This window comes from Archocentrus centrarchus, chromosome 7 (genome assembly GCF_007364275.1).
Source record: "Archocentrus centrarchus isolate MPI-CPG fArcCen1 chromosome 7, fArcCen1, whole genome shotgun sequence".
In the NCBI taxonomy this organism is placed as follows: domain Eukaryota; kingdom Metazoa; phylum Chordata; class Actinopteri; order Cichliformes; family Cichlidae; genus Archocentrus; species Archocentrus centrarchus.
In genome coordinates this window covers 14,788,950-14,813,559 of record NC_044352.1, presented here as the reverse complement: position 1 = coordinate 14,813,559, position 24,610 = coordinate 14,788,950, and the positions used below count along the sequence as shown (strand labels likewise).

Here is a 24,610-nt window from a genome sequence, read left to right as displayed (position 1 = left end):
GGAGCAGAAATGTGTCACCCTTTAATTACAGCTTTTCAGGTTCTTGTGAAATTTTGTGCATCTGTAGGTAAGAGAGTCCTACTTTGGATTTCAGAAACACACCTCCAGCAATTAGCACATCAAGGAAATGAACAGTGCTGTGTGTGTGTGTGTGTTGTTTTGATTTTAAGCATTTTGGTTTAGTCCCCTGTACTTTTAGGATCCACAGCTTCAGCACATGAAAATTCTGTCCCTCAAGCTATTGATGACAATGCCGCATGAAAAATGCAAACAGCCAGTTTGAGTGTGTGTGTGTTATGTTCCCAATTATATCACCAGTATTGTCACTCACTCAGAGCTTTTCTCAGTCTGTTCTGCCAGCTGAACTGCAGAGCGTTATTCCTATAGGGTCAGCCCCTTTCAATTAATTTCTTGTTAGTCCTGATCCAAATAAGCTGCAGTAAGAATTTAATCCTCATAACTGGATTATGAGCTGATTGGCGCTGCAAGAGCTGTTTGTTATTGAAATGAAGGGTTACATAAGACTGGATGGATGGCGTATTGACAGCCACCAATCAGTTAACGAAGAGCCGTTAAAATCCTAAACTTTTCTTCGCGATTTTCGAGCTTCTATCCGGAGATGAGAATTAGCAACGTGTTGGCTGTTTTTATGAGTGTCCATGATAACAATTTTTCACGCAGACCTCAGAGAGCTGTTGAACACACACACACACACACACACACACACACACACACACACACACACACACACACACACACACACAACTCCCCGCCTGTGCGTGTGAGGATTAAGAAACAAGATGGAGGAATGAAGGATGCTGAAATAACTTGAAAGATTGCATTTTGAGATTTTTAAACTGTGTATTTCCAGTGAAGGCTAATCTGAAAGAAAAAAAATCTGCCTTCTTGTCATCCTCTGCATCTGTGTACCTACGTTAAAATAAACAAAAAACATATTTCCCATAAAGCCTCTTGCCCAGTTCCCATGCTGTTATTGAGATTTCCTCTTCATTACATGTATACATCTAAGAGAGTTTCTGTATTTACTCAACCACGCTTACCTCATGATGACCTCTTGCCACATTATCCCTGTGGAAGGTTACTGTGCTCTGGAACATTCGCTTCCTGCTGTTTTAGATAATTCCTCTCATCATTGGGGGACAGGCCAGAAAAGCTGTGAGTTTGACAACTGTGAATGTGTCCAAGCAGACTTTTGCATACGTGTGTATGTGTCTATAACCCTTTATTATTAATCAGGAATAACAGTGAGGTCTGCAGGGGAGGGGAAAGAGGCCAAGGGTTGACATTTTGGGCTGTTGTTAGTCCAGCAGGGAGGCTCACACACACCAGCGTCAGTGGAGCAGTAGGTTACTATTTCAGTCCTGCCAAAAGTGCTTTGTTGTGTCACCATGAATCTGTTTGAGTGTAGTTAAGTGTTTGTGAAAGGACATCACGTTGTGGCTGACTTCAACACAAATAAGAGTTCTTTTTTGTGTCTTGGAGTGTAACCGAACACACTCTGTAAGTGCCAAACCAAACTATACCTGCCGAGCCACTGAAAAGCCATTTGCATGAGGAAGCTGGTCGAGGTGAGGAGGACGATACCAGATTTCATCCATCTGTGGTCCCGTGAAATTGATTATATCAGCTGATTACGTAAGTGAGGAGCGAGATGAGCAACCAAATTAGTTTCACAGTGTAGCACTGGGTGCCAGTATGAAGGATCCCAGTGTCAACGGAAGAAAATGACGGCAAAGTGTATTTATTAATCCGCACTTTTACTTTTTAAATGTACAACTATATTCTACAGTTCAGACCCCGCAGCTCCATGTTTTAAATCTAGACTTAAAATGGCCTTGGGTAGAGAATTACCAAAGAACTCCAGTATAAGAAAGAAAAAAGCAAGTGTTTTTCACATTTTCTGTATCTGACCTCTGCAGCATAGAGCATCGTCTTATGCATGTTTGTAGAAACCGGCTAAATAAACCACTACCAATTCTTTAACATATGTTTAGCCAATATATATAAACACACACACAGACACACAATGTATGAGCTGCAAGCTTCAAACCTCCCACTGTATTCTCTCTTCAATATTTCATCGGATGTGTTCAGTCTTTTGAGAAAGTGACGCTGTTCAAAGTGGTAAAGTGCTGCCATTACCAGCAGAGAGGAGTGAATATGTTGCATCTGATTTTACTGGATTGTTTCACGTATATATTAAGTGGTTTAACAGCATTCCTGAACCCTCAACAGTTATCTGAAACACTGCAGCTGAAGCCACAACAGGCAAAAGTGATTAATTACTGTATGCTGGGATTATAATTCTACACAGTGTCTGTTTACAATGACATAATTGTCTGCATACAGCACTGATGGTAGCTGACAATCAAGACACTGTTGAGACAATTACAAGCCTCTTTTGTCCTGATTTTGTATATTAAGGGAGTGATTACATTCGCTTTAAGTATCCTCACTAGTTTTTCAGATTGCAGGATGATTTTAAAAGGAGCATTGTAAACACAAAGAGGCGGGGAATTTTCAGCCAATGGAAGTTGTAATTACTCCTTCCATTCTGTGCACTGGTAACAGATAAAGAGATTACAAGTGAGCTTTGCATTATTCTCGCTGACATGGAGATAGTCGAATTTAATTGGCATCGCTCTGCCTGCGAAGAGTTAACAGAGCTTCGGTCAGGCTCTGTGCTTCAGCCGAGCACCTCCTCTCATGTCAGCTTTTACATAAATAAGAGCTTTTTCTCTCCATCACTCCCTCTCCTTCTCTTTCTCTCATGCACACCCACACAGAGCCTGTCAGAGGCACATGAGGATGGGAGGAGGAAGGAGGGAGGTGGGTGAAGCATGACACGTGAAAAAGGAAAAGCATTGCTCTTAACACCGCATCTACAGCCTTTTATCTATTGTTTCTTTATATCTTTCTTTTTCTCTCCTTCGGTTTCCGGATAACGTGCGCTTTCAAGAGTCGTTTCTCTCAATAATATTTGAGCTATTGTGCATCGAGCCTCTTCTCTTTGTTCTCAAAATTACCCCATTTGTTGTGAAGATCTTCTCTCCTCTGGCAAAGAGATGTTGATTAATCTCAGTTAATTTATGTGTAAATGAAGGCTCTGCTAATTGGATTCAAGTGAAGGAGAGGCAAATTATAGAAAAACTGAGTCAAACACAGTGTGCCTTGGCCATTATTTAATAACATCAACATACTTAAGAAAAAATACAGTGAAAGGGAAGCTTCTCCCTCCTTGTACTTTATAATTAAATCAATAAAGTCATGGGCCTAGATTTCTACAGACACTTGTGTATGGGTGTTGTTGAAGACTTTGCACACCAATCGGTTGCCATGGCAACTTGCAGAGTTTTTCCAAATGACCTACAGTTGGCTGACTGCAGCCTCACTGTGGTACACTTCAGCTGAGTTGTCTTCTCTTCTGTATACTTGCCACAGCACCTGGTTAAAATAGCATTCATCACTGTCTGAAATTTTCATTTCTGTGTATCATTTGTCAGTATAAAAAAGACTTATAATAAGGACTCGACGTTTTCTAGTTTAACAACATGTAATGAGTGTGGAATTAAGGTGCCTTTTTTCATCACTGCGATAACATCTCTGCTTCATTATCTCAATTAATTACCAATAAGAAACACTTGCTTGCGTTAGTCTTCCCCGTATTTATTACAAAGCACCAAATTATCACTGATGTAGCCACCAGATTTTAGATGCTATATAATTAGTTGTGGGTACCAAGGTGTGTCAGTCTGTTGGAGTCCACAATAAATCTGACAAGCTCAAGTGAGGACATGGATACAGGAACATTTGCAGCTCAGTGAACCTCTCTAAATAAATGATTTGGAAATGAAAGGAGTATGGCACAGCTGTAATTCTGTGCAGGGCAGGCTGTCCTAAAAAAAAACTCAGTGACCTTTTAAGACGGACACCAGTGATGGAGGTCACAAAAGACTTAAAATGACTCTGAAGAGCTATGTTCAGCCTGGTGCTTCACCAGTCACAGATTGAAATCACTGGAGAGTGAAGAGAAGATTATTCTCACATTCACACTGACACTAAAAGAATTTTAATCCACATTAAACCTGATTCAGTTCTTTGTTTGAAAACAGTAAAAAATTAAAACCTTTTGTAGGCCATCCATCCATTATTTCATAACTATACTATGAAGGTAGATCACTGTGGTATTGTGAAAGCATGACCGTACATAATGTTCACATTTTACTGTAATGATTGAGGTAGTTATTCATGGTTTTTTTTTCATATGTTTTAATTGAATTGGCTCCATATTGCACCAGTTATGTTTATTAGAATCTTGCTATATAGTGCAGGTATTATTGTAGAAACCGTACCTTTTTATTATTCATACACTTTCAAGGGATTTCTAATGACCTCTTTCTATTTCATTGAAAGTGTATTGATTAGTTGTGGCATCTCTTGATCTTGTACAGCAAGAATTTCTGCCATAGATCTTTACACACTATTAATTACAAAAGCATCTAACACTTATATACTTAAAAACCCGCAAACCTTACAAACACTAAACATGCCTTAAGTGGGCTTTGCAGTGTATTTGTAGAGCAACTAGAGCAACTGCAATAATCTTTATTTATCCCAGAAGGGCCAGGGCAGCCCCTCAGTTTATCCTCTGTTTGAAATAAGCTCCTCTTTCTTTAAAGCCACCTTTCTTCTGATTGGTTGCCTGTCAAAAGCAGAAGGTTTGGATGGCAGGTGGGTGGGGCTTCTGCCCTCACAGCCAGAGCTGTGTGCCTGAGATGACAATATTAGGGTCACCCTCTCATATGATAATCTGAAACAGAGCTTTTGGAGCTAAAAACAAATAAATAAATAAGAAAAGCTATAATAGGTCCATTTTAATGCTTAATGCACATTCTGTTAAGGAAAGATATCTTTAATAATTATATAATAATTTATAAGGTGTTTAGAACATTTAAACTTCTTACTTTCTCGTGAAGTAAACTGCTAATATATGTTTAGTGAAAGAAAAAATTACCATCCTGTTTTAAACTGAAAAAACTGATTGCACTACATGGTGATTTTCTACAGTTTGCCATAAAATACAGCAATCAGCAAACTCAGACATTAGAGTACTCTCCTAAGTGGTAGGAATATTTACAAAGGCATGTGAATGTGGGCACAATAAACAACGCCTTACATCCTAGAAGGCAATTACAAGTTAAAAAAAAAACTCTGTTTAAATGTTTATTTCCCCTCTAAAAATATTACCCATTTTTTTCTGAAAATGCATAACACAGAAGTAGCCTCCTCCAGGAAACAGAACTTCACAACTTCTCTCTCTCTCTTTGTGTTGCTGGGGAAGAACAGAGGAGAGTGCAGTGACTAACTAGTCGGCCTGTCGAGTGTGTATTACGTCAAAAAGTCACACACTCATCAGCAGCCTTCTGTACCAGCTGAATGTGCATCCAGTCAAAAGTTAGAGTGTAAAGACAACACATCGCGTTTAGACAGTTGGACACTGTGTCTTTGTTTAATAATGCACAGTAGAGATTTACAGCACATCTTAATAAGTATGGTGTGAAGGGACCATTAATCGAAGCACTGGTGCGAAAAGGGAAGCTGTCGTCCTCTCAATCTAGCAATTTGTGTGTGCAAAATAAATTCCAAATGCTCCCGAATCACACAAATACCGGGCACAGGGAAACAGGATCACTATTGCTTGTATAAAAGCCAACTGGCTTTTCTAATTCTAGTATTCATTTGTAGTTTAAATACCATACATGGTCATATATATATATATATATATATATATATATATATATATATATATATATATATATATATATATATATATATATATGTATGTTTTGTATTTAATACTTAAGATATGATAAGTTTACTTTTCCAGATTGACATCATTATTTTAGTAGTGACAGACAAGCAAAGGAACAGAATCAGCCTCTTAAAAATCTTCTAACAGTGAACTTTCTAGCTCTGCACATGTTTGTAATATCAGAGTTAAATTTATTCCAGTTTATTCTTGTGTAATTATGGCTGTCTTGTTAGTTTACAAGACACAACATGTAATTAAGGTGGGAAGTCATATTATTCCTCATTTGATGAAGGCTAACTGTGTTTCCCCCCTGCCTTCAGTCTATATATATATATATATATATATATATATATATATATTTTTTTTTTTTTTTTTTTTTTAGAAAATGCAGTTATTTACATTTTGCTAGGAATTCCTGCTAGTTTCCTGACAGTAACAACCGTGGCAACTGTCATTGCTCCTTTCCAAGTAATAGTCTGGGACCCAAACTTTGACTGTATAAAAGAGATGGACCTGGCCACTGTGACCTCAGTCACTGATCAGTGAAGTCATAGTGTGAAGCCTCCATTGCTACCATGGTGTTTAGAAACCGGACAAGCAAGAGGGCGGCTCTGGCACAGAAGTCTAGTGGTGCTGCCTGCTTATATGACAACTTGGTAATCACAAATCAGACCTGCTTTATCCTTTTTGGCTCTAGTGGAGACTATAATTTATAACTTGAATGCCAGTTTGTATTCAGTAAGGCTTGAAACTAGCAGTTTAAATCAGGAAAGTGTTTACTGAGGTTATAGAATAAGTGGGCCATTTCTGCAAAATTGGAATGTCCGCCAGTGACCAGTTGACCCTTCAAAGTGATGTTGACATAATTATAGATGAGACAACACATGGCAGTCTTATATCAATATGATCAATAATGTTTTATGGCCAAGTATGAATGATGCTTTAATATTGACAATAGAAGCATCAGGGGAATTTAGGCAATATATAATGAATAATGACAGAATCTAGTTAAAATTCAGCATGGAATCACTGATTTCACATTGCCAGTGGACATCACATTTGAAGTGATGTCTGTCTGCAGCAACAGGCTGCAGGTTGCCCAGCAGGCCCACTCTCACTCAGCCTCCATGCACTAATGACGAACAGCCTCGGGCCAGGCTAGAGGCTCAAGGTTACATACCTGCGATCTCTCTTCACAAAGAAATCAGCAGCACCCATCTTAGAGAGATAAACAGTACTCAGCTCTGCTTGGATGGAGGCTGACTCACTGGCTCAGTCTGTGGAAATGTCTGCTGTTCCTTGGCCACTGCTTAAGCTGTGTTTTTCTGTGATTTCTAATCTGTAGGAAATAGTGTTGCTCTCTGAAATTGCCAGAGAAGACCTGCATCATAGTTTGGGAAAAATCATTTTGAATCACAAATGTCTTGTTCACACTTTCTCACCGACCATCATCCAGTGTTGTTTTTCTCACTGAACTGCTATGACCTTGATGTACAACCTGCAGACACAGAACAAATGTGTCATCTGCTGTTTCATTTTTATGTACAAGTCCACATGGGTCAGACTGCACTTTTTAATTGCAAAACAGTTGGTTTCCTCATTTTATATGAGATACAGACAGTGTTCGAAAGAACAATTGTTTTCACCAATTTGCATTAATTAATTGTAATATCTCTCCACTCATCAGCTTTTGAAATAACAATCCGTGAGATGTAAACACACCTCCATCCCGTGCTCATTGCCATCTCACTAAATACCTTGTGAAATGAGTTGCATTTCATTTTCATACTTTGCTGGTGGAGGCGATTTTACTGCTGTTAATTATTCATGTGCCAGTAATGTGTGCAGCTGTTCTCCTCTCAAATAGAAATGAGGAAAAGATTGAACTGATCTCCTCTCCATACCTCTAAGTAACGCAGTAAATGCAGATTAAACAGTGTCTGCTGATAATGATGTCCTGGGACTGGCGTACAACTTTGATATTGTGTAAATTTCTTTTTGGGATAAATTATTCTGAATGCATTTCACAGACCTGATTAAAATTTTAAGCTGTTGGTCAGTACGCCACTTTGGTTCAAGCTGAAATATTTATATTGGATAGATTGCCAGGCTGGAAGACTCTTGCACAGACAGCCATGATCCCCAGCGGATGCATGCCGCTGACTTTGACAGATTTGTACAAAAGTCTCTCTGACTTGCCATTAATTTTACTGGCTTGTGAATCTCTTAACTTTTTCCACTGTGAGGTTGACGTTTGTGTTTTTCTAAAAAAAAAAAAAATGTGTTGTGTTGACTGAATTGCAGTCAGATTTGATACAGACATTCCTGTTCCCCTTGACCATTCTCACGGATACAGGTTTACTCTGGAAACCTTTTTTCTTTCTTTTTTTTTTAGTTCACTCAGCTGTAATGTCGACACGTCATCCATCCTCAATTCGCAAGAATCCCTGATCAGAATTGATCAAAATTTGAGCAAATTTGTGACACACAGTGGTCACCTAATGGGTCTTCACCCAAATTGTACTCAAGGTCATACAGTACTTCAAATTTTATGGGCACTTATCCATTTTTACAAGAATTATTGCTCCTCCTAGAATCTAGGAGTATCAGTAGTGCATAAAGTCAATAAATACTGTAGGAGTATTGGTCAGATTTTGGTGAAATGAGAATAATTGGTCCTGGATATGACTCTCAGCCTCCTTGACGTCTCAGTGGATTATAATTCTCATTAATTTGTGTCATTCAACCAATTACAACAAAACTTAGCACTTTCTTTCTGTACTTCACACATTAACCTGTGATTTGTAATTGATCATGAGCTACTCTGCCACTGAAGTTCTAGTTTAATTTAGTTACTAGGTTTGCCTTTAGCCCTGATTAGGAAATCTTAGTGGCTATAGTGGCTGCAAACTCTTATGCCTCTTTTCCACTAGTATCTACTAGTGGAAAAGGTCTTGTTTTGTGTCCATTAAAATTGAGTACCACCTCAATGTGGGAAATGCAGGCAGTAGTCTCTTGACGTAATATATATGCGACTCAAACACAACAGAACAATGTCTATGCTGCTGTGTTGTGCGATGGTAACCGAGAGCAGCCATTGGCTCAGAGACCTCATGATAAACGTTCGCAGTTCTCGTCGTTTCGTCTAGCTCCCTCTGGATTCTCTCATCTGCCACCAAGCATAGAAACGTCTGCACCTCCTCATTCGACCACGGGGTTGGTTTGCATTCCTCCATTTTCTTGCTGTCGTGTTTTAAAAGTAGCGCGGTTGATTCTGGTGAAGGAATCGCTCTCATGACTCAGCTAGTGACGACACTGCCTGGCCAGTCAGTGGCATGCTGTTCTTTTACGTCACATTTTTGGATCGCTTGGAACCCCAGCTGAGTGGGTGCTAAAAAAGTACATGGTACCAGGACCTGATGAAAAGCCTACAAACTGGATTTAACAGGGAGCCAATGAAGAGAAGCCAATATGGGAGAAATATGCTCTCTCTTTCTAGTCCCTGTCAGTACTCTAGCTGCAGAATTTTGGATCTTTTCAGGGAGCTTTTAGGACAGCCTGATAATAATGAACGCATGAGAGTTACAACAAAGTACAGACTGTATATGAAAGATGGGCATAGGCACCAAGCTACTTTTGGCTGCTCCCTTATTCATAAGGGGTCGTCATGGTCATATGTGTGATTTGGCTGATTTTTTATCCATCAAGAAGAATGCCCTTCTTTACCCAACCCCAAATAGATTCGTGTTTCCTGCCAGCATTGAACAGGGGATCTTTTGCTTGTTTGGCAGACATTTAAACCACTACACTACTAATGTATGCTCAGAAAAAGGAAGCAGTATCTTTAATGTCAAAATTTTTACTCCTTTGTGTCCTTTGATTCCTCTTATCTTTTTTTGTTGTTATTGCAGTCCCTTTTTGCCCTGCCCTCACTCTCCTGTCTGTTTCCTCCACAGGAATACCTGTGCCCACTGAAGCGGTTTGGGTAGTGGAGCATGTTGTGACAGCCATGTCTCTGGAGATGGAGAAGACCATCACCAAGCTGATGTACGATTTCCAGAGGAATTCCACCTCTGATGATGACTCTGGATGTGCACTGGAGGAATACGTCTGGGTTCCCCCTGGCCTCAGTCCTGAGCAGGTACATAGTTACAGATTTTCACTTCACAATTTTTTGTGAGTGCTTCATTACCTATTCCCTATTGTTGTCCAAAAAAGCCAGTTCTTATCGAATTGTAACGAGTCGGTCAAGAGAATTAAATTATTTGGATGATAAAGGATCTATCTAAATAATCCTGAGCTGGAAAATTCACTGATCTGAAAACAAGACAACTTATCATCATTGTTTTAAATCCCCTTCATGGTGCTGTTGTCTGTTTGGGTTAGAGTGGGGAGAAGGGCAGGGATGACTTACAAATCATTAAGGCTCAGCTGTCAGGCATGTCAGGGAGGAATAATTGTAAGGACATTTTCCAGCTGTCAGTGTTAAACTGACTTTGTGTAGAAACCAAATTGAGAGTCAGACAGAATGACAACCATAACTGAAATTATGAAAAGAAGCCACACACTGATTAGTTGATTGCACTGTCTGAAGAACAAATGTGAAGCAACTAAAGATTTGATAAAATGTCAGAAAGGCCCTGCGACTATTTTAAGTATAACATGTTCAAATGTATCGGTGGGTTTATGTAGGACTCATTTTTAAAAAGCTGCTTCACTGATCACTATCAAGTACATGATGGCTTACTTCTTGAAATAAGATAATGTTCTTTCACATTTAGTGGTCTTTTAGGCGCCCTTACCCTCAGTTTGCTGTGTTTTTTTTTTTTAGTGTAACTTAGCAAATTTAAACCCACAGAACTGGAAATAATTTGAGTCAGTGAATGTTTGGATGAATGTAATTGAAAATGTGTGGAAGCGTGTTTATGCGTACCAGTTTCCCAATTCTCTGTCTGAACTCATTTGCAGTTTAAATGCCTTTTAATTGCATGCATGACCAAGCTAATGCAATCGGTTCTGCAAAGGATATTTCCTCCTCATTTTTTTTTTAAATTTTTGCCTGTTGTTTTTGTCAGCTCTGACATAAGATAAACACAGTTGTGTTCAACTATATTCGGTATAAACACTTCTGTCTTTATTTAGTATGAGAAGCACTCCAATGCAACAGGCCTCCTAGTGCTCTGTTAACAGATGACAGGATGGGCTGATAACAGTCATTTTCTTCAGTCAGCCATCTTGACAGGATGCTCAAAGAGGCTGCAGCCTCTGTCATCCAACAGGAGGTGCAGGCAATTTGAAGCTGCCTGTTTCTTTTTTTAATACATTTGAACGTAATGAATTTTAAGCCTGTCACATCTGATTTCTCTCTGTGCAATTAAGGCGACTTGAATTTTAAAAGATAATCATAATTTTGTATCATAGTTCATCAAGTTGTCAGGACTCAAACTCTCCAGTTGAAAACATTTATGGTTTCAGAAAGGTTTGGTTGTGTCAGGTCTGCCTCATCGAAGCATTTTGTTTCTCTAGTGACAAAAAATTATTATTATTAACCATCTCTGATCTAGTTTCCAGGAGATATGGACTTTATTACCAAAAGAGCTATTCAATATTTGTTGCAACACATAAAGGCAATGTTTTATTATTTTATTATTTCTCATTGTGAAAAATTATATTTACTGTCTAAAGGAGTTACTTCAGAAACAAGGATTTGACGGGATAGAGATTCCACTAAGTTCAGAGCTGATTAATTGCTAGATTAATCAGTTAGTTGATCAACATTTGCCATTCATTTAAAGGTCAGTTGTCCCTGTTTCCCAGGTGTGATAGCCTGTTAACCGGTGGATTTTAAAAAATAAGCAAAATGGAGGCAGTGTGTTGAACTTTTTTTGAACATGAGAACCAGTAAGTAAAATAAGCTGAAAATAACCTGTACAGGTTTGCATAAAATGGATCACATTTAAAGCATTTAAAGTGTTTTTTGCTTACCTGTTGCACATTTGAGGGACTGCTCTCAGAGCAAAGTTACTCAGCTCAAATGATTTTGACTTTCATAAGGGTCAGTGTCATCCTCCTCAGCATAGAGTAAAACGTGGGCATGACAGGAGGTATTCAAAGAAGAACCACCTTTCCCTCTCCCTGTCCACCCTACTGATTAAGTAAATTGAATCAGAAGAATCTTCAGTAAAATAGATCTTTACACTGCACTGAACACTGAACCACTTTATGTGAAAGCCTGTTTTGTTGAAAATTAGAGGCAAGTAACAAGATTGCTTTATATCCTATGAGTGTTTACTTCTCAAACTCCACTCAAGGTTTTCTCTGTTTTATTGGCTAACATTTAATTACAAAAGAAGGTTCAGGGTGTGGATACAAAGTGCTGCTGCATCGTGAATTCTAACTGCAGTGCAAGTATAAGATTTCCTTTAAGCAATGTGAATATTAGCTGTTGAAATTTTAAAGAATCTGCTGCTGTTCAAGGTTGTGTCTGCAGCAGCACAGAGCTCGACGTGCTGAACACTCAATTCCAGACATTGACTTCCAAGTGCAAGGCATAAACAAATTTTTATAAATTATGTAAATTTTTATAGATTATATAAACCAGCCACGCTTTTATACAGTATAATGGAGGAATTACAGACAGGGCCAAAATTGTTGGTGCTCTTTTGTTAAAGACAGAAAAACACACAATGGTCACTGAAATAACTTGAAACTCACAAAGATAATAAGAAATACAAATTTTATTGAAAATTAACTCATGAAAATCAGACATTGTTTTTGAATTGTGGTTTAACCAAATTATTTTAAAAGACAAACTAATAAAACTGGCCTGGACAAAAATGATGGTTCCCCTAGAAAAGATAATAAGTTGACCACATGGACAGATTAAACTAAGGTGTGTCTTGTAAATTATCTGTGCTGTTTGCTATCATGGTGTATACCACTGTACCACACTGAACATGGACCACAGAAAGCTGAGGAGAGAGCTGCCTCAGGAGATGAGACAGACAATTATTGACAAGCATGTTAAAGGTAAAGGCTATAAGACCAACTCCAAGCAGCTTGATGTTTTTATGACTACAACTGCACATATTATTCAGAGGTTTCAGGTCCACGGGACTGTAGCCAACCTCCCTGGACGTGGCTGTCAGAGGAAATTTGATGACAAATTGAAGAGACTGATAATACAAATGGTAACCAAAGAACCCAGAACAACATCCAAAGAGATTAGAGGTGAACTCCGAGGTCAAAGTACATCAGTGTCAGATTTCACCGTCAGTCACTGTTTGAGCCAAAGCAGACTTGATGGAAGACAACCAAGGAGGACGTCACTGTTGAAAGCAAATCATAAAAAATGAGACTGGAATTTGCCAAAATGCATATTGACAAGCCACAAAGCTTCTGGGAGAATGTCATTTGGACAGATGAGACAAAACTGGAGCTTTATGGCAAGTTACATCAGCTCTGTGTTCACAGATGTAAAAATGAAGCATAGAAAGAAAAGAAAAGAAAAGTGCTGTACCTACTGTGAACCATGAAGGGGGCTCAGTTATGTTCTGGGGCTGCTTTGCTGTATGTGGCACAGGGTGTCTTGAATCTGTGCAGGCTACAATGAAATTTCAAGACTATCAAGGGATTCTGGAGTGAAATGTGCTGCCCAGTGTCAGAAAGCTTTGTTACATTCACAGGTCATGGGTCCTTCAACAGGATAATGACCCAAAATACATCTAAAAACACCCAGGAATGGCTAAGAACAAAACACTGGACTATTCTGAAGTGGCTTTCTGTGAGCCCTGATCTAAATCCTATTGAACATCTGTGGAAGGAACTGAAACATTCAGTCTGGAGAAGGCACCTTTCAAACTTGAGACAGCTGAAGCAGTTTGCTCATGAGGAATGGGCCAAAAATCCCTGTCAATAGGTGCAAAGTCTCACTGAGACTTACAGAAATCACTTTATATTAGTGATTGCCTCAAAAGATTGTATTAAGTTAAGGGTACCATCCTTTTTGTCCAGGACAGTTTCATTATTATTATCATTATTTTTTTTAATAATTCCATTGAACTAATTCTGTTAAGCACACCAGCCCCACCCACCTGCTGTTTAAACCTTCTATTTGTGAGCATCAGCCAATCGGAAGAAAGTTGTCTTAGAAGAAGTAAGAGCAAAACTGAAAATGTTTGTTTTGGGTGATGAATTGAAGAGCTGCACTAAAGAAAAGTCTAAATTAAATAGTGATTATTTTTTTTAACTGAATCATGCAAAGTACTCTATGAGAGTTCAAGAACAGAAAAATGAATTTTAAATATTAGTACAATACTTGCCTTTTAATATTTCCATATTCACAGTGGATCAGATAGCTGCTGTATTCTTGCTCTTTTTCTGCCTATCTCCAATTTTGTGGTTCTCTCTTGTCAGAGCTGCACTGACCATGCATTCCTGGTCTCTTCAAATGGTTCAGTCTCACAGTGTTCATGTGTTTTAAGTCCAACTTTAGAAACAAAACAGACACTATAAAGATGTGTTATATTTTATTATCATACAAAATAAAAGCTTATTCCAGTCTGTAATTTCTTTACTGAACTTGCTGTCATAGTTACTGCTTTTAAAGGACTGTTCAAACTAATCTACAGCACTGTGCAAAAGTCTTGAGCCACCCCTCATTTATATTGCAAGGAAGAGGAGAAATAGATGCAGCATTATTGAAATATGTGCAAACATAAATGGAAATACAGTATATGAGGCAAAAACAGAGTTTGTACAATTCTAAGCTTGAAAGTGGAGTTTTGATATCACCGTCTTTATTCTTCAATACAGCCTGAACTCTCTTAGGCACGCTTTCTTCTAATTCCTTTAATTAGTCTTCAGGGATAGGTATTCATGCTTCTTGAAGGACATTCAAAGCTTTTCTTTGGCTGTTAGTTACCTTTTGTCCTGTTCTCTGTCAAGATGAATCCACAATAATGCTTCAATAATGTTGAGGTCCGGGCTCTGGGGGGGCTACTCCATGACTGATAGTGTTCCATTGTGTGTTTTTTTCTGTCCAGGTATTCTTTTACTGCATTAGCAGTGTGTTTGGGTTCATTGGCATGCTGAAAATGAAGGTCTTACCAACCAGATGCTTTCCAGATGGTACTTTTCTGCATTCACAATTCCATCAATTTTGACAAGATCTCCAACTCTACTAGCTGAAATGTACAGACGCAGATGAATGCAGAAACTCTCTCCTGACCTCCTCTGCACATATTGATGACAACTGATGACAATTTGAACCAAAAATTTGGATTTATCACTCTGTAAGACCTGTTGCCATTGATTCTCAGTCCAGTTCTTGTGTAAATTGGCATACCTCAGCCTTTCCTCCGTCTTTCCTTTCTTTAAGAATAGCTTCTTGATAGCTCCCCTTCATTGAGACCATCTCTGATGAGACTTCAGTGAACAATAGATGGATCAACTGAAGGGACAGGTGCATCGCTCAGGTCCTGTGTCAGGTCTTTGCTGGATGTGTTACTATTTCTTAAGGACATGACCTTCAGATACTGTTCATCCACTGTAGATATTTTGTAGGCCACTTCTCCAGTTTTCTCAGATTTTTGGGAAGACACCAGCTAATAGCTAATCTTTGAGAATCACCTTGTAGGTGCAAAATTACAATTTCATGTCTGTCAGACTGTGTTATCTTTGGCATTGTTCATAGACTCAACTAAAGAAATGGGAACAAATTATGTTCCCAGCAGCCTGTGTTTTTGCAACAGGCTGCTGGCTTTTTTTTTTTTTTTTCTTTCAATTTTGCATTTTTGGTCACAGCGGCTTTTATCGGCAGTAGAGGGAGACAGGAAATGGGGAAAACACACGGGCTAACTGGCAACAGGCCGGGACTTGAACCTGCACCACCCACACCGCAACGTGGTATATGCATGTGGTCACCTGCTCCACCACTGAGCCATCTGGGCACCCCTGGCTAGTTTTTAAGTTGCCTGTTATGTGTAGACACAACACTGGTTAGGTGCCTTTTTTTGATTCATAGGTCCGTGTTAGGTGGTAACAAACACATAACATTCCTCTGAAAATGGCCAAGTACAAGGACTGGACTGAAACTGAGTAAAAAAGTAGCCAGTATCCAAAGAAAGACTTCAAAAGAACTTCAGACAGCCTGGAGACCTATTGCTCAAGACCACTTTAAAAATGACAAAGTCTGGCTCCATGGAAGCAAACTATGAACGAATTCGGGGAGGCTTGAGACGTTTGCACAGTAATGTATGTCACTTGATGTTGGGGGGAAATAATAATTAAATCCTGATACTGCAGTACAAATTAAAATCAAAAAGAATGATGTGCAATGCGTAAATTTGTATCATTAATCAAAACTTTCTAACCTCCAAACAGATGTATTTACTTCATCTATCATGCTTTTGTGTGTGATGTCAAGAACTTGGCAAATCATGTAGAAACATTTTCTCTGACTTTCCAAGTTGTTGTAAGCACCAAATAGCAAACAGATGAGGTTAGCAACTAACATAATCAAGCATTTTGTATCAAAACATCTAGAATATTTACATCAGGGTTAGTTGAGACTAAACACATTGAAAAAAAGAGAGTGAATATTTAACATTTAACTTTTTGCCCTGAAATGGGTTTTAATTCATTTTTGCAGGATGTATGTTTACTAAGTTTGTAATACCAAGTGGACAGTCTGTCAATGCTTTAATGTAAGCTTAATTTTTTTTAAAACTCTATGGCAGAACCACATGTTTGATTTTGTTTGTTTCAGGTGCATCAGTATTATAATTGCTTACCAGAGGAGAAGGTCCCCTATATTAACAGCCCTGGAGAGAAATATCGCATCAAGCAGTTGCTTCACCAGTTGCCACCACATGACAATGAGGTAAAGCATTCCCAGCTGCACAACAAAATTCTCAGTTATACATGAAGACTTTTCTTCATTCTGGTGGTTAGGTAACATTTCAGTTTTAATGGTGAGTGGTGTTGTTTCAGGTGCGTTATTGTAATGCACTGGATGAGGAGGAGAAACGAGAGCTCAAGCTCTTCAGCAACCAGCGGAAGAAGGATAACTTGGGCCGAGGAAACGTTCGTCCTTTCCCCCTCACGATCAATGGGGCCATCTGTGACAAGGTAAACTAAACAACTAACATCTTTTCCATCCTCAAATGATGACCTACTTTTTCCTGGCTGGGGGCATCGCCCATGTAGCAAACATCTTTAAGGGTCTTTTATAAAAGCATTTTGGTCTTGAAAAGATTTCTTAATGATTTTTTTTTTTTACACTTTACAGTTTGGATTCTTTCTTGAGACTCTCTTTCTTTCATACCTTTCTTTTCATTTTGTTTTTTTTTTTGCTCAATTTTATTTCCTCTCTTTTCCTGTCCTGTCCTGCAGTGTGGGGGTCAGATAAATGGAGGGGACATTGTAGTTTTTGCGGCAAGGGCGGGTCATGGAAAATGCTGGCACCCTCAGTGCTTTGTCTGCGGCACGTGTGAGGAACTATTGGTGGACCTCATATACTTTCACCAGGATGGCAAGATCTACTGTGGCCGGCACCATGCCGAGAGGCTGAAACCCCGCTGCTGTGCCTGTGATGAGGTGCGCCTGTCTGGACTTGGAGCCCTTTAGGGTTGGAAATGGCTGGATGGGTCTTGCTCGCAGACTTGAATCGTGTTGAAATCAGTCTTGAGGGAAAAGATATCTCTGTATTTTGGCCACGACAAAGAAAATCTGTTCTAATTTATAGCAAACAGGCTTGAAATACCAAGAATAATAAGTCAGGCCACAGTGCTCTGCAAATATTGGAAGGAGAATTTGTATTTGATAAACAGTTTAATTTTCCTTAACTTTCAGATATAAACCTGATGTCACATGCATATCTTATAAGACAGTAGACACTTTAACTATCTGGTTAAAATAAATGTCAGTTTCTTCATGAAGTAATTTAGTGACATAGTGATATGAGTTTTTAAAAAATACAGGTGAAAAGGATGTCTAGATCATCACTTTTATTCAACTGAAATATAACTGAGGTTCATAAAAAAATGCTTTAACACTACAGAAGTTTAATTAATATGTCACTGGATAATATAACCTATGTTGAAAATTACAAGTTACTGAGAACACTCCTTTTAAGTGGTAGTAAAGCAAAAAAAGTTCCTACTGTAGTACAGGAAACAAAAAAATATAAAAACACCCCAGAATAGGACCCTGAGGTACCCCACTCTGTCCTAAGCACATCAGCAAGATAGATAGAGTGTGTGTTATCTCTGCTGATATATGTAATGTCTTAATCATGCAGATCATCTTTGCTGATGAGTGCACTGAGGCAGAAGGCAGGCACTGGCACATGAAGCATTTCTGTTGCTACGAGTGTGAGACCACCCTTGGCGGGCAGCGCTACATCATGAAGGATGGACGGCCACACTGCTGCAACTGCTTCGAGTCCCTTTATGCAGAGTACTGTGACGCATGTGGAGAACACATAGGTACAAAACATGCTTTTATTGTTGTTTCAAATCCTCTGACAGATATGAATTGCTATCAAAAGACACAGACATGCTTTTCCTCTACTTGCTTCATAGAAAACCTCTAACAGCCATTTATTGTAAGCATGACTGTTATCAGCTCTGGAAGCCTTATGTGCCACAGCTGTGTAGAGGCGGATTCAGTGCAGTGAAATGTGGATAGTTATTATCATCCCAAGCTCCAGTAACAGTGAAAGAGTGTATTTCAGAGGGTGCTCCCATGTTGTATCCAGATGGGAGCTGTGAAAGATGATTACTTCCTCTTGCTGGGGAGCAGTGCTGGTGAAATTTATTCACGTTATCTTACAAATTGAGTGATCATCTATGGGCATAAAATTATAAATATTTTACTTTAAGAGATAAAGAGCTCTGTTTGCTCATAATTGAAATTGTCCCTTACAGCATATCTGACAAAAATTAGCTTAATATCTAATGGTCAAAATTAGTCTGTGATCAGTCTGCGTTAAATCCCCTGTATAGATACTAAAATGCTAAAATGTTTTCTTTCCCATCTTATCAAAGGCATTGACCAAGGCCAGATGACTTATGATGGACAGCACTGGCATGCAACTGAGGAATGTTTTTGCTGTGCCCGTTGCAAGCGCTCTCTTCTTGGCCGCCCCTTCCTGCCAAAGCAGGGGCAGATCTTCTGTTCCCGGTCCTGCAGTGCTGGACAGGTAATACAACTACAGCAACTCTTTATTTAGTTATCTATATACCCACTGTTTATACAGTTTTCTAATTCTACAAATATATTTTTTATTTCAAACAATTAGGATCCAGAGGAGTCTGACTCCTCAGACTCAGCCTTCCAAAGTGCTCGCTCACGTGAGTCCCGCCACAGCACCAAGATTGGAAAGAAGGAGCGAAGGAATGCCGAACAGGACAGGCGAAGCACCGAACCCCGCCAGTCAGCTCCTCCACCGATGCCAGACCGTCTGTCTGCTGACATGGATCCCCTCTCTGTTCAGATGGATCGCTTAAGCCTCACATCCAGCCAGACTCCGAGCAGGACACCCAACCGCACCCCTAGCCGCACTCCGAGTCGTGCCCCAAGCCTTAACCAGGTGTGGATGAGCCGAGATGACCCATATATCCCTGCTTCCTATGAAGGCCCTCAGCGGGATCCTTCCCCTAGCCCTACATCCATTCATCTGCTGGGTCAGTGTAATGCCAGACAAGGCTACAATCCCAGTGCGAATGCACATCCACCAGCCCAGACTCCTGCCAACCCAGGGAAGAGGCCTGATTCCTGGGGAAAAGAACAAGGGAATGCCAAGAGGACCCCTATGGCTGCCCTGAGAGGCTACTCCTTTAATGAAAACTGGATGCACCACAGCCAGGATGAGTTCAGACCCAACAAGCTGCGCACCCAGATGAGTTTCAATGAGATGTCTAGCCAGAACCAAGGTTTCTCTGACAAGAGAAGTGTCAGTCTGCATGGATTCCAGAGAAATGGAAGACCCCCACTTACCAGGAGGAACCCCATCAATGCCATGAGCTTTAATGAGCCCCTCACTCCTCTAGAACAGACCCCTCGTGGATCCATGGACTCCTTAACAATGTCTAATGCTACAGGTATGGTATTAAAGCATACAGTATAACTGACAGTATAACTGTAAACATAAATTATATGAGATTATATGAAAATCTGACATATGATTTTGATTCTAACAGGTAACTCTCTAGATGGGGTCAGTAAGCGTCAGGAGCATTTGTCAAGGTTTTCCATGCCTGACCTGAGTAAGGATTCAGGTGTGAATGTGTCTGAAAAGAGCAACATGGGTACCCTCAGCTCCTCAGTCCAGTTCCACAGCACAGAATCACTGTCCTCCTCCCGCCCCTTCAACAACAACAACATGTACACTCCTCTGAGAGTCGGCTACCCACTGCAGTATTGGGATGGCCCACAGCCACTTGGCTTTGATGGTAAAGGTCGTGTCGGGGTGATGGGGAGCAGTGGAAATCTGCGGATGGCTCCCATGAGTGACAGAATGCCCCGTCGAAGCATAAGTGGGCAGGAATCTGTGTCCCAGAACCAGCAGCCACAACCCAGACGCCGCAAACACCATCGTGGAAACAACGGCAACGGGCATCACCGCAGTGGCCGCCACCACAAACGCTCTCGCCGTTCTCGTTCTGACAACGCCTTGCACCTAGTGGCAGACCGGCCTACTCAAATGATGGAGCCACCCTACCGTCGTGTTCAGGAGGATTATGATCGCTTCCCCTCTGGTCATGCTGCTCGGGAGTTGTTTGGCCTGGACCCAGGTGGGTACAGACAGCAGCTCCACCGGCCCTGCCCCCGCACCACTTCCGATCTTACCCTGCAGAATGCTGGCTGGCAACCTGTTGGACTGGGTGGGCCATGCTGGGGCGATGGGTACATGGAAACTGCTGACCCCTGGTGCTCTAGCTGCTCCTCTTCTTCTGAGTCTGAGGAAGAAGAGGCTTATTTTATGGGTGAACCAATCCCTCGGCCCGTGCAGCTGTGCTACATCAACAACGAGGAGCGGCGCCATCGCTACAGCCCCTCTGGGATAGGTAGCCATCATGGGCCTCTTCACGGACCGATTCATGGCCAGCTGCACACCCGCCAGAGGAGGAAGAGCAAAAACTGCATCATTTCATAGATATAGAGCAAGGAGATGGGGAGGGAAGAGCAGGAGAGTGAAAGAGATAAGAGAGAAAGGTAAGGAGACGGTTAAAGCAGCATCGATGAGGAACAGAGGGAGTGGGAAGGTGAGAGTGAGACAGCTGAAAGTGAGAGTGAATTGAGAGTTTGTGCGTGTGCTTTTGCATGTGAGTGTGTATGTATGTGTGTGCGTGGTGGGGTTGAAGAGGAAAAAAAGGCCTATTTTTTGTGCTTGTGAGCTTACACAACTCTACACCATGTAGTGTTTGTGTACACCTACACAGAATGATCTAATCCTAAGAGGAAGCTCAGCTGGCTTACACAACAGGAGTGTTTACACTGATGGAGATTAACTGATGGTACCAGGAAGCACTGATGAATTTGACAACTACATAAACTGTGGTCAAGGTAAATAACATGACATATGTGCGTGTCTGTGCGTGTATCCATGTTATAGAGAGATTGAACAATTCCAGTTTGAAAAGGACAGTGGTCAAACTACAGTGATCTGACTGTTCACGTCGCCGCTCAGTGATCCAAGCCCTGGGCAGTAAACTTATTCTATGTGGACAAACAAGAAATCGTATTGGGATAGTGAAAGCTACGTGCTAGATTCCAAGCTGTGTCATTGTTTACCTCAGTGGAATCCAAATGCTGCTGGAATATAGTGTTGGCTCGCTAGCCCTGTTATCACCTTGTACAAATAGTCTTTTGAACCTTGTGCTCTACATAGCCGGCTCTCCATGCTTTACCAAGGGCAGAGCGCCGGACAGCCTCTGCTCCTTGACCATTCAGGCACAGTAACGTCAGGTATGGTCCCGTTTTCTCTTCTGCAACATGCTTTGGTTTTTTTGAGAGTTACCTATAGATGATTAATACTACTAATAATAATGCTAACAATAATAATGATAATGCAAACAATAATTATAACAATATTAAAGAATAATACCTGCTAAATGTATATATAGTAATAAACTTTAATAATGGATGTAGTAATGTAAATGTCCTGTATATATGGTCTTAAATATTTATATATTTTGTAACTAAAGAACCATTATTTGTATAACATGATGTAGAGATAGGGAGGCTTGCATGTTAATTTGTTGTTGTTGTCTCATACTGAAAATAAAGTGTATGTCAATGAACGACCAGAATTTTTTTTTTTTTCTGTAAAAATGGTTTTGAGTTCTGTGGATGTTTGAGAGCGACCTCTGACTGAACCATTCTACCATCCCTGAAGAAAAAGTAACGCAAAACATTCACTGTTGCTTTGTATGTCAAAGATGTTTTGACTTGATGCAGCACGGAAAGCCCAGGTGAAACAAATGTTCCATCAAGTGTCCTCCACAGTACAGTACTGCTGTCGGGCGGATAATCACCACCGTGGACCCAGACCTCCCCACGAGGCTTTGCGCTGCAGAGATGTTCTGACCCGACTGTTCGGCAGTGCTGTCAAAGTTCACCTTCTCATTTTTCACACATCCAACAGGTTAACTACAAGAACCAAGTGTTCATTTATCTTCTAATATATTCCACATCTTCTCATGCACCATTATAGCAAGGTAATCACTCCAACTGTGAGTGGTCATAATGTTCTGTTTCAAGCTACAGTGTTGTGCAAAAGTCTTGAGCCACCCTTCATTTCTTTATATTTTGTTTCCAAGGAGCCAGACGTTCTTGGCGTTTTTAGAGTGGTGTGGAGCAGTAGTTCTCCACAGTTTCTGAAGGTCTTTCAAAGTTTTTCTTTGGACATTGACTGCTTTTTCACTCATTTTCAGTCCAGTTTTTATGGTTAAGCCACTTAACACTGACCTATAACTCAATCAACTATAAAAAAAAAACATATATACATACATAACTCAAGGGGAGCTACCAGAGTTTGGACTGTGTTGAAAAATAAAGGGGATCATATCAAATATTGACTTGCAAGCATGTTAGAATTGTACAAAATCTAAAAAAATATATATAGAAATGAGTAGTGAAAAGAATTTTAAATTTACAGGCTTATTAACTGCATTAGTTTTATAGAAAGCACACCCTCTTTCAACCCTAAGGTTTCACTTATCAGTACATAATAAAAATAATCTAGTCTTTAGCTGGTAAATATCTTAGCTGAATGGCAATAATAAATGACATATTTGTTATAATGACATATAACAAATAATTACAGCATGAAGTTATTTGTTTAGCAAGAACTAAACCAAAACACAGAAGTAAAGTTTGAGTAAAGCATAGAGTGCACCCTTTCTGCTTCCATAGGATTAAGAGGGTAAGGAGCAGCCAGGTGCTGATAATCAAATGCACTTGATTAGCTCATCAGCAGCAAGTGTGAGCACCTCTATATAAGCAGACAATTTGGTTTGCTAGTCTGGAGCATTTAGGTGTGTGTTAATGCCAAGGAGGAAAGACATCAGCAATGATTCTAGAGAAGTTATTGTTCCCTTGTTCCCATCAATCTGGGAAGGGTTATAAGGCCATTTCCAAACAATTTGAAATCCATCATTCTACGGTAAGAAAGATTAAGTGGAAAACATTCAAGAAAGTTGGACATCCCTGCAAATTCACCCCAAGGTCAACAGTACAGTTAGAAAAAGACTTAAAAAAAAAGCGTTTTCTTTTGAAAAGGTTGCCAGGAGAAGGCCTCTTCTCTCTAAAAAGAATGTGGCAGCATGGTGTATGTCTGCAAAGCTGCATCTGAATAAACCACAAGCCTTCTGGAACAATGTCCTTTGATCAGATGAAACCAAAGTGGAGATTTTGGGCCATAATGCACAGTGCCATGTTTGCTGAAAATCAAGCACAGACATCTCTTACCAACTGTGAGGCACAGTGATGGAGGGGTGATGATTTGGGCTTGTTTTGCAGCCACAGGACCTGGGCACCTTGCAGTGCTGGAAATAATTATTTGATGCCCTGCTGAATTTGTAAGTTTGCTCAGTCTCTAATTTTTGTGGCAGTTTCATTTTAATGGAGAAAGACAGAATATCAACCAAATGTCCAGAAAAAACACATTGCATAAAAGTTATAAATTGATTTGCATGTCACTGAGTAAAATTTGTATTTGATCCCCAAGCAAAATATGATTTAATACTTGGAGAAACCCTCTTTAGCAAGCACAGGAGTACATTTCTTGCAGTTGGTCACCAGGTCTGCACAGTGCCTACAAGGTCCCCCTGCTCAAGAAGGCACACGTACAGACCTGCCATAAGTTTGCCAGTGAACATCTAAGTGAATCAGAGAAGTCTTGGGAGAAAGTGCTGTGGTCAGATGAAACAAAAATCAAGCTCTTTGGCATCAACTCGACCCATCGTGTTTGGAAGAAGAGAAATGCTGAGCGTGAGGAGTGGGCCAAATTCCCTCCTGAGATCTGTGCAGACCTGTTGACCAACTACAAGAAACGTCTTACTGCTGTGCTTGCCAACAAGGGTTTCTCCACTAAGTACTATGTCATGTTTTGCTTGGCAATTAAATACTTATTTCACTCATTGACATGCAAATCAATTTGTAACTTTCATGTAGTGTGTGTGTGTGTGTGTGTGTGTGTGTGTGTGTGTGTGTGTGTGTGTGTGTGTGTGTGTGTGTGTGTGTGTGTGTGTGTGTGTGTTTTTTCTGAAT

General features: G+C 40.1%; 1 protein-coding gene across 1 annotated transcript in view; it reads left to right on the top strand.

The window, feature by feature from the left end:
- The window catches only part of LOC115783802 (prickle-like protein 2), a 36,943-nt gene extending 14,803 nt beyond the window's left edge, over positions 1 to 22,140 (top strand). Inside the window, exons 2-9 of the mRNA XM_030734803.1 lie at positions 9,790 to 9,974; positions 16,602 to 16,715; positions 16,826 to 16,963; positions 17,228 to 17,431; positions 18,135 to 18,321; positions 18,883 to 19,037; positions 19,137 to 19,938; positions 20,038 to 22,140. Of these exons, the coding sequence (XP_030590663.1) occupies positions 9,843 to 9,974; positions 16,602 to 16,715; positions 16,826 to 16,963; positions 17,228 to 17,431; positions 18,135 to 18,321; positions 18,883 to 19,037; positions 19,137 to 19,938; positions 20,038 to 20,993 (2,688 nt within the window). The 5' untranslated portion in view covers positions 9,790 to 9,842 and the 3' untranslated portion in view covers positions 20,994 to 22,140. The remainder of the gene's footprint in view (positions 1 to 9,789; positions 9,975 to 16,601; positions 16,716 to 16,825; positions 16,964 to 17,227; positions 17,432 to 18,134; positions 18,322 to 18,882; positions 19,038 to 19,136; positions 19,939 to 20,037) is intronic.
- Positions 22,141 to 24,610: the final 2,470 nt, after the last annotated feature.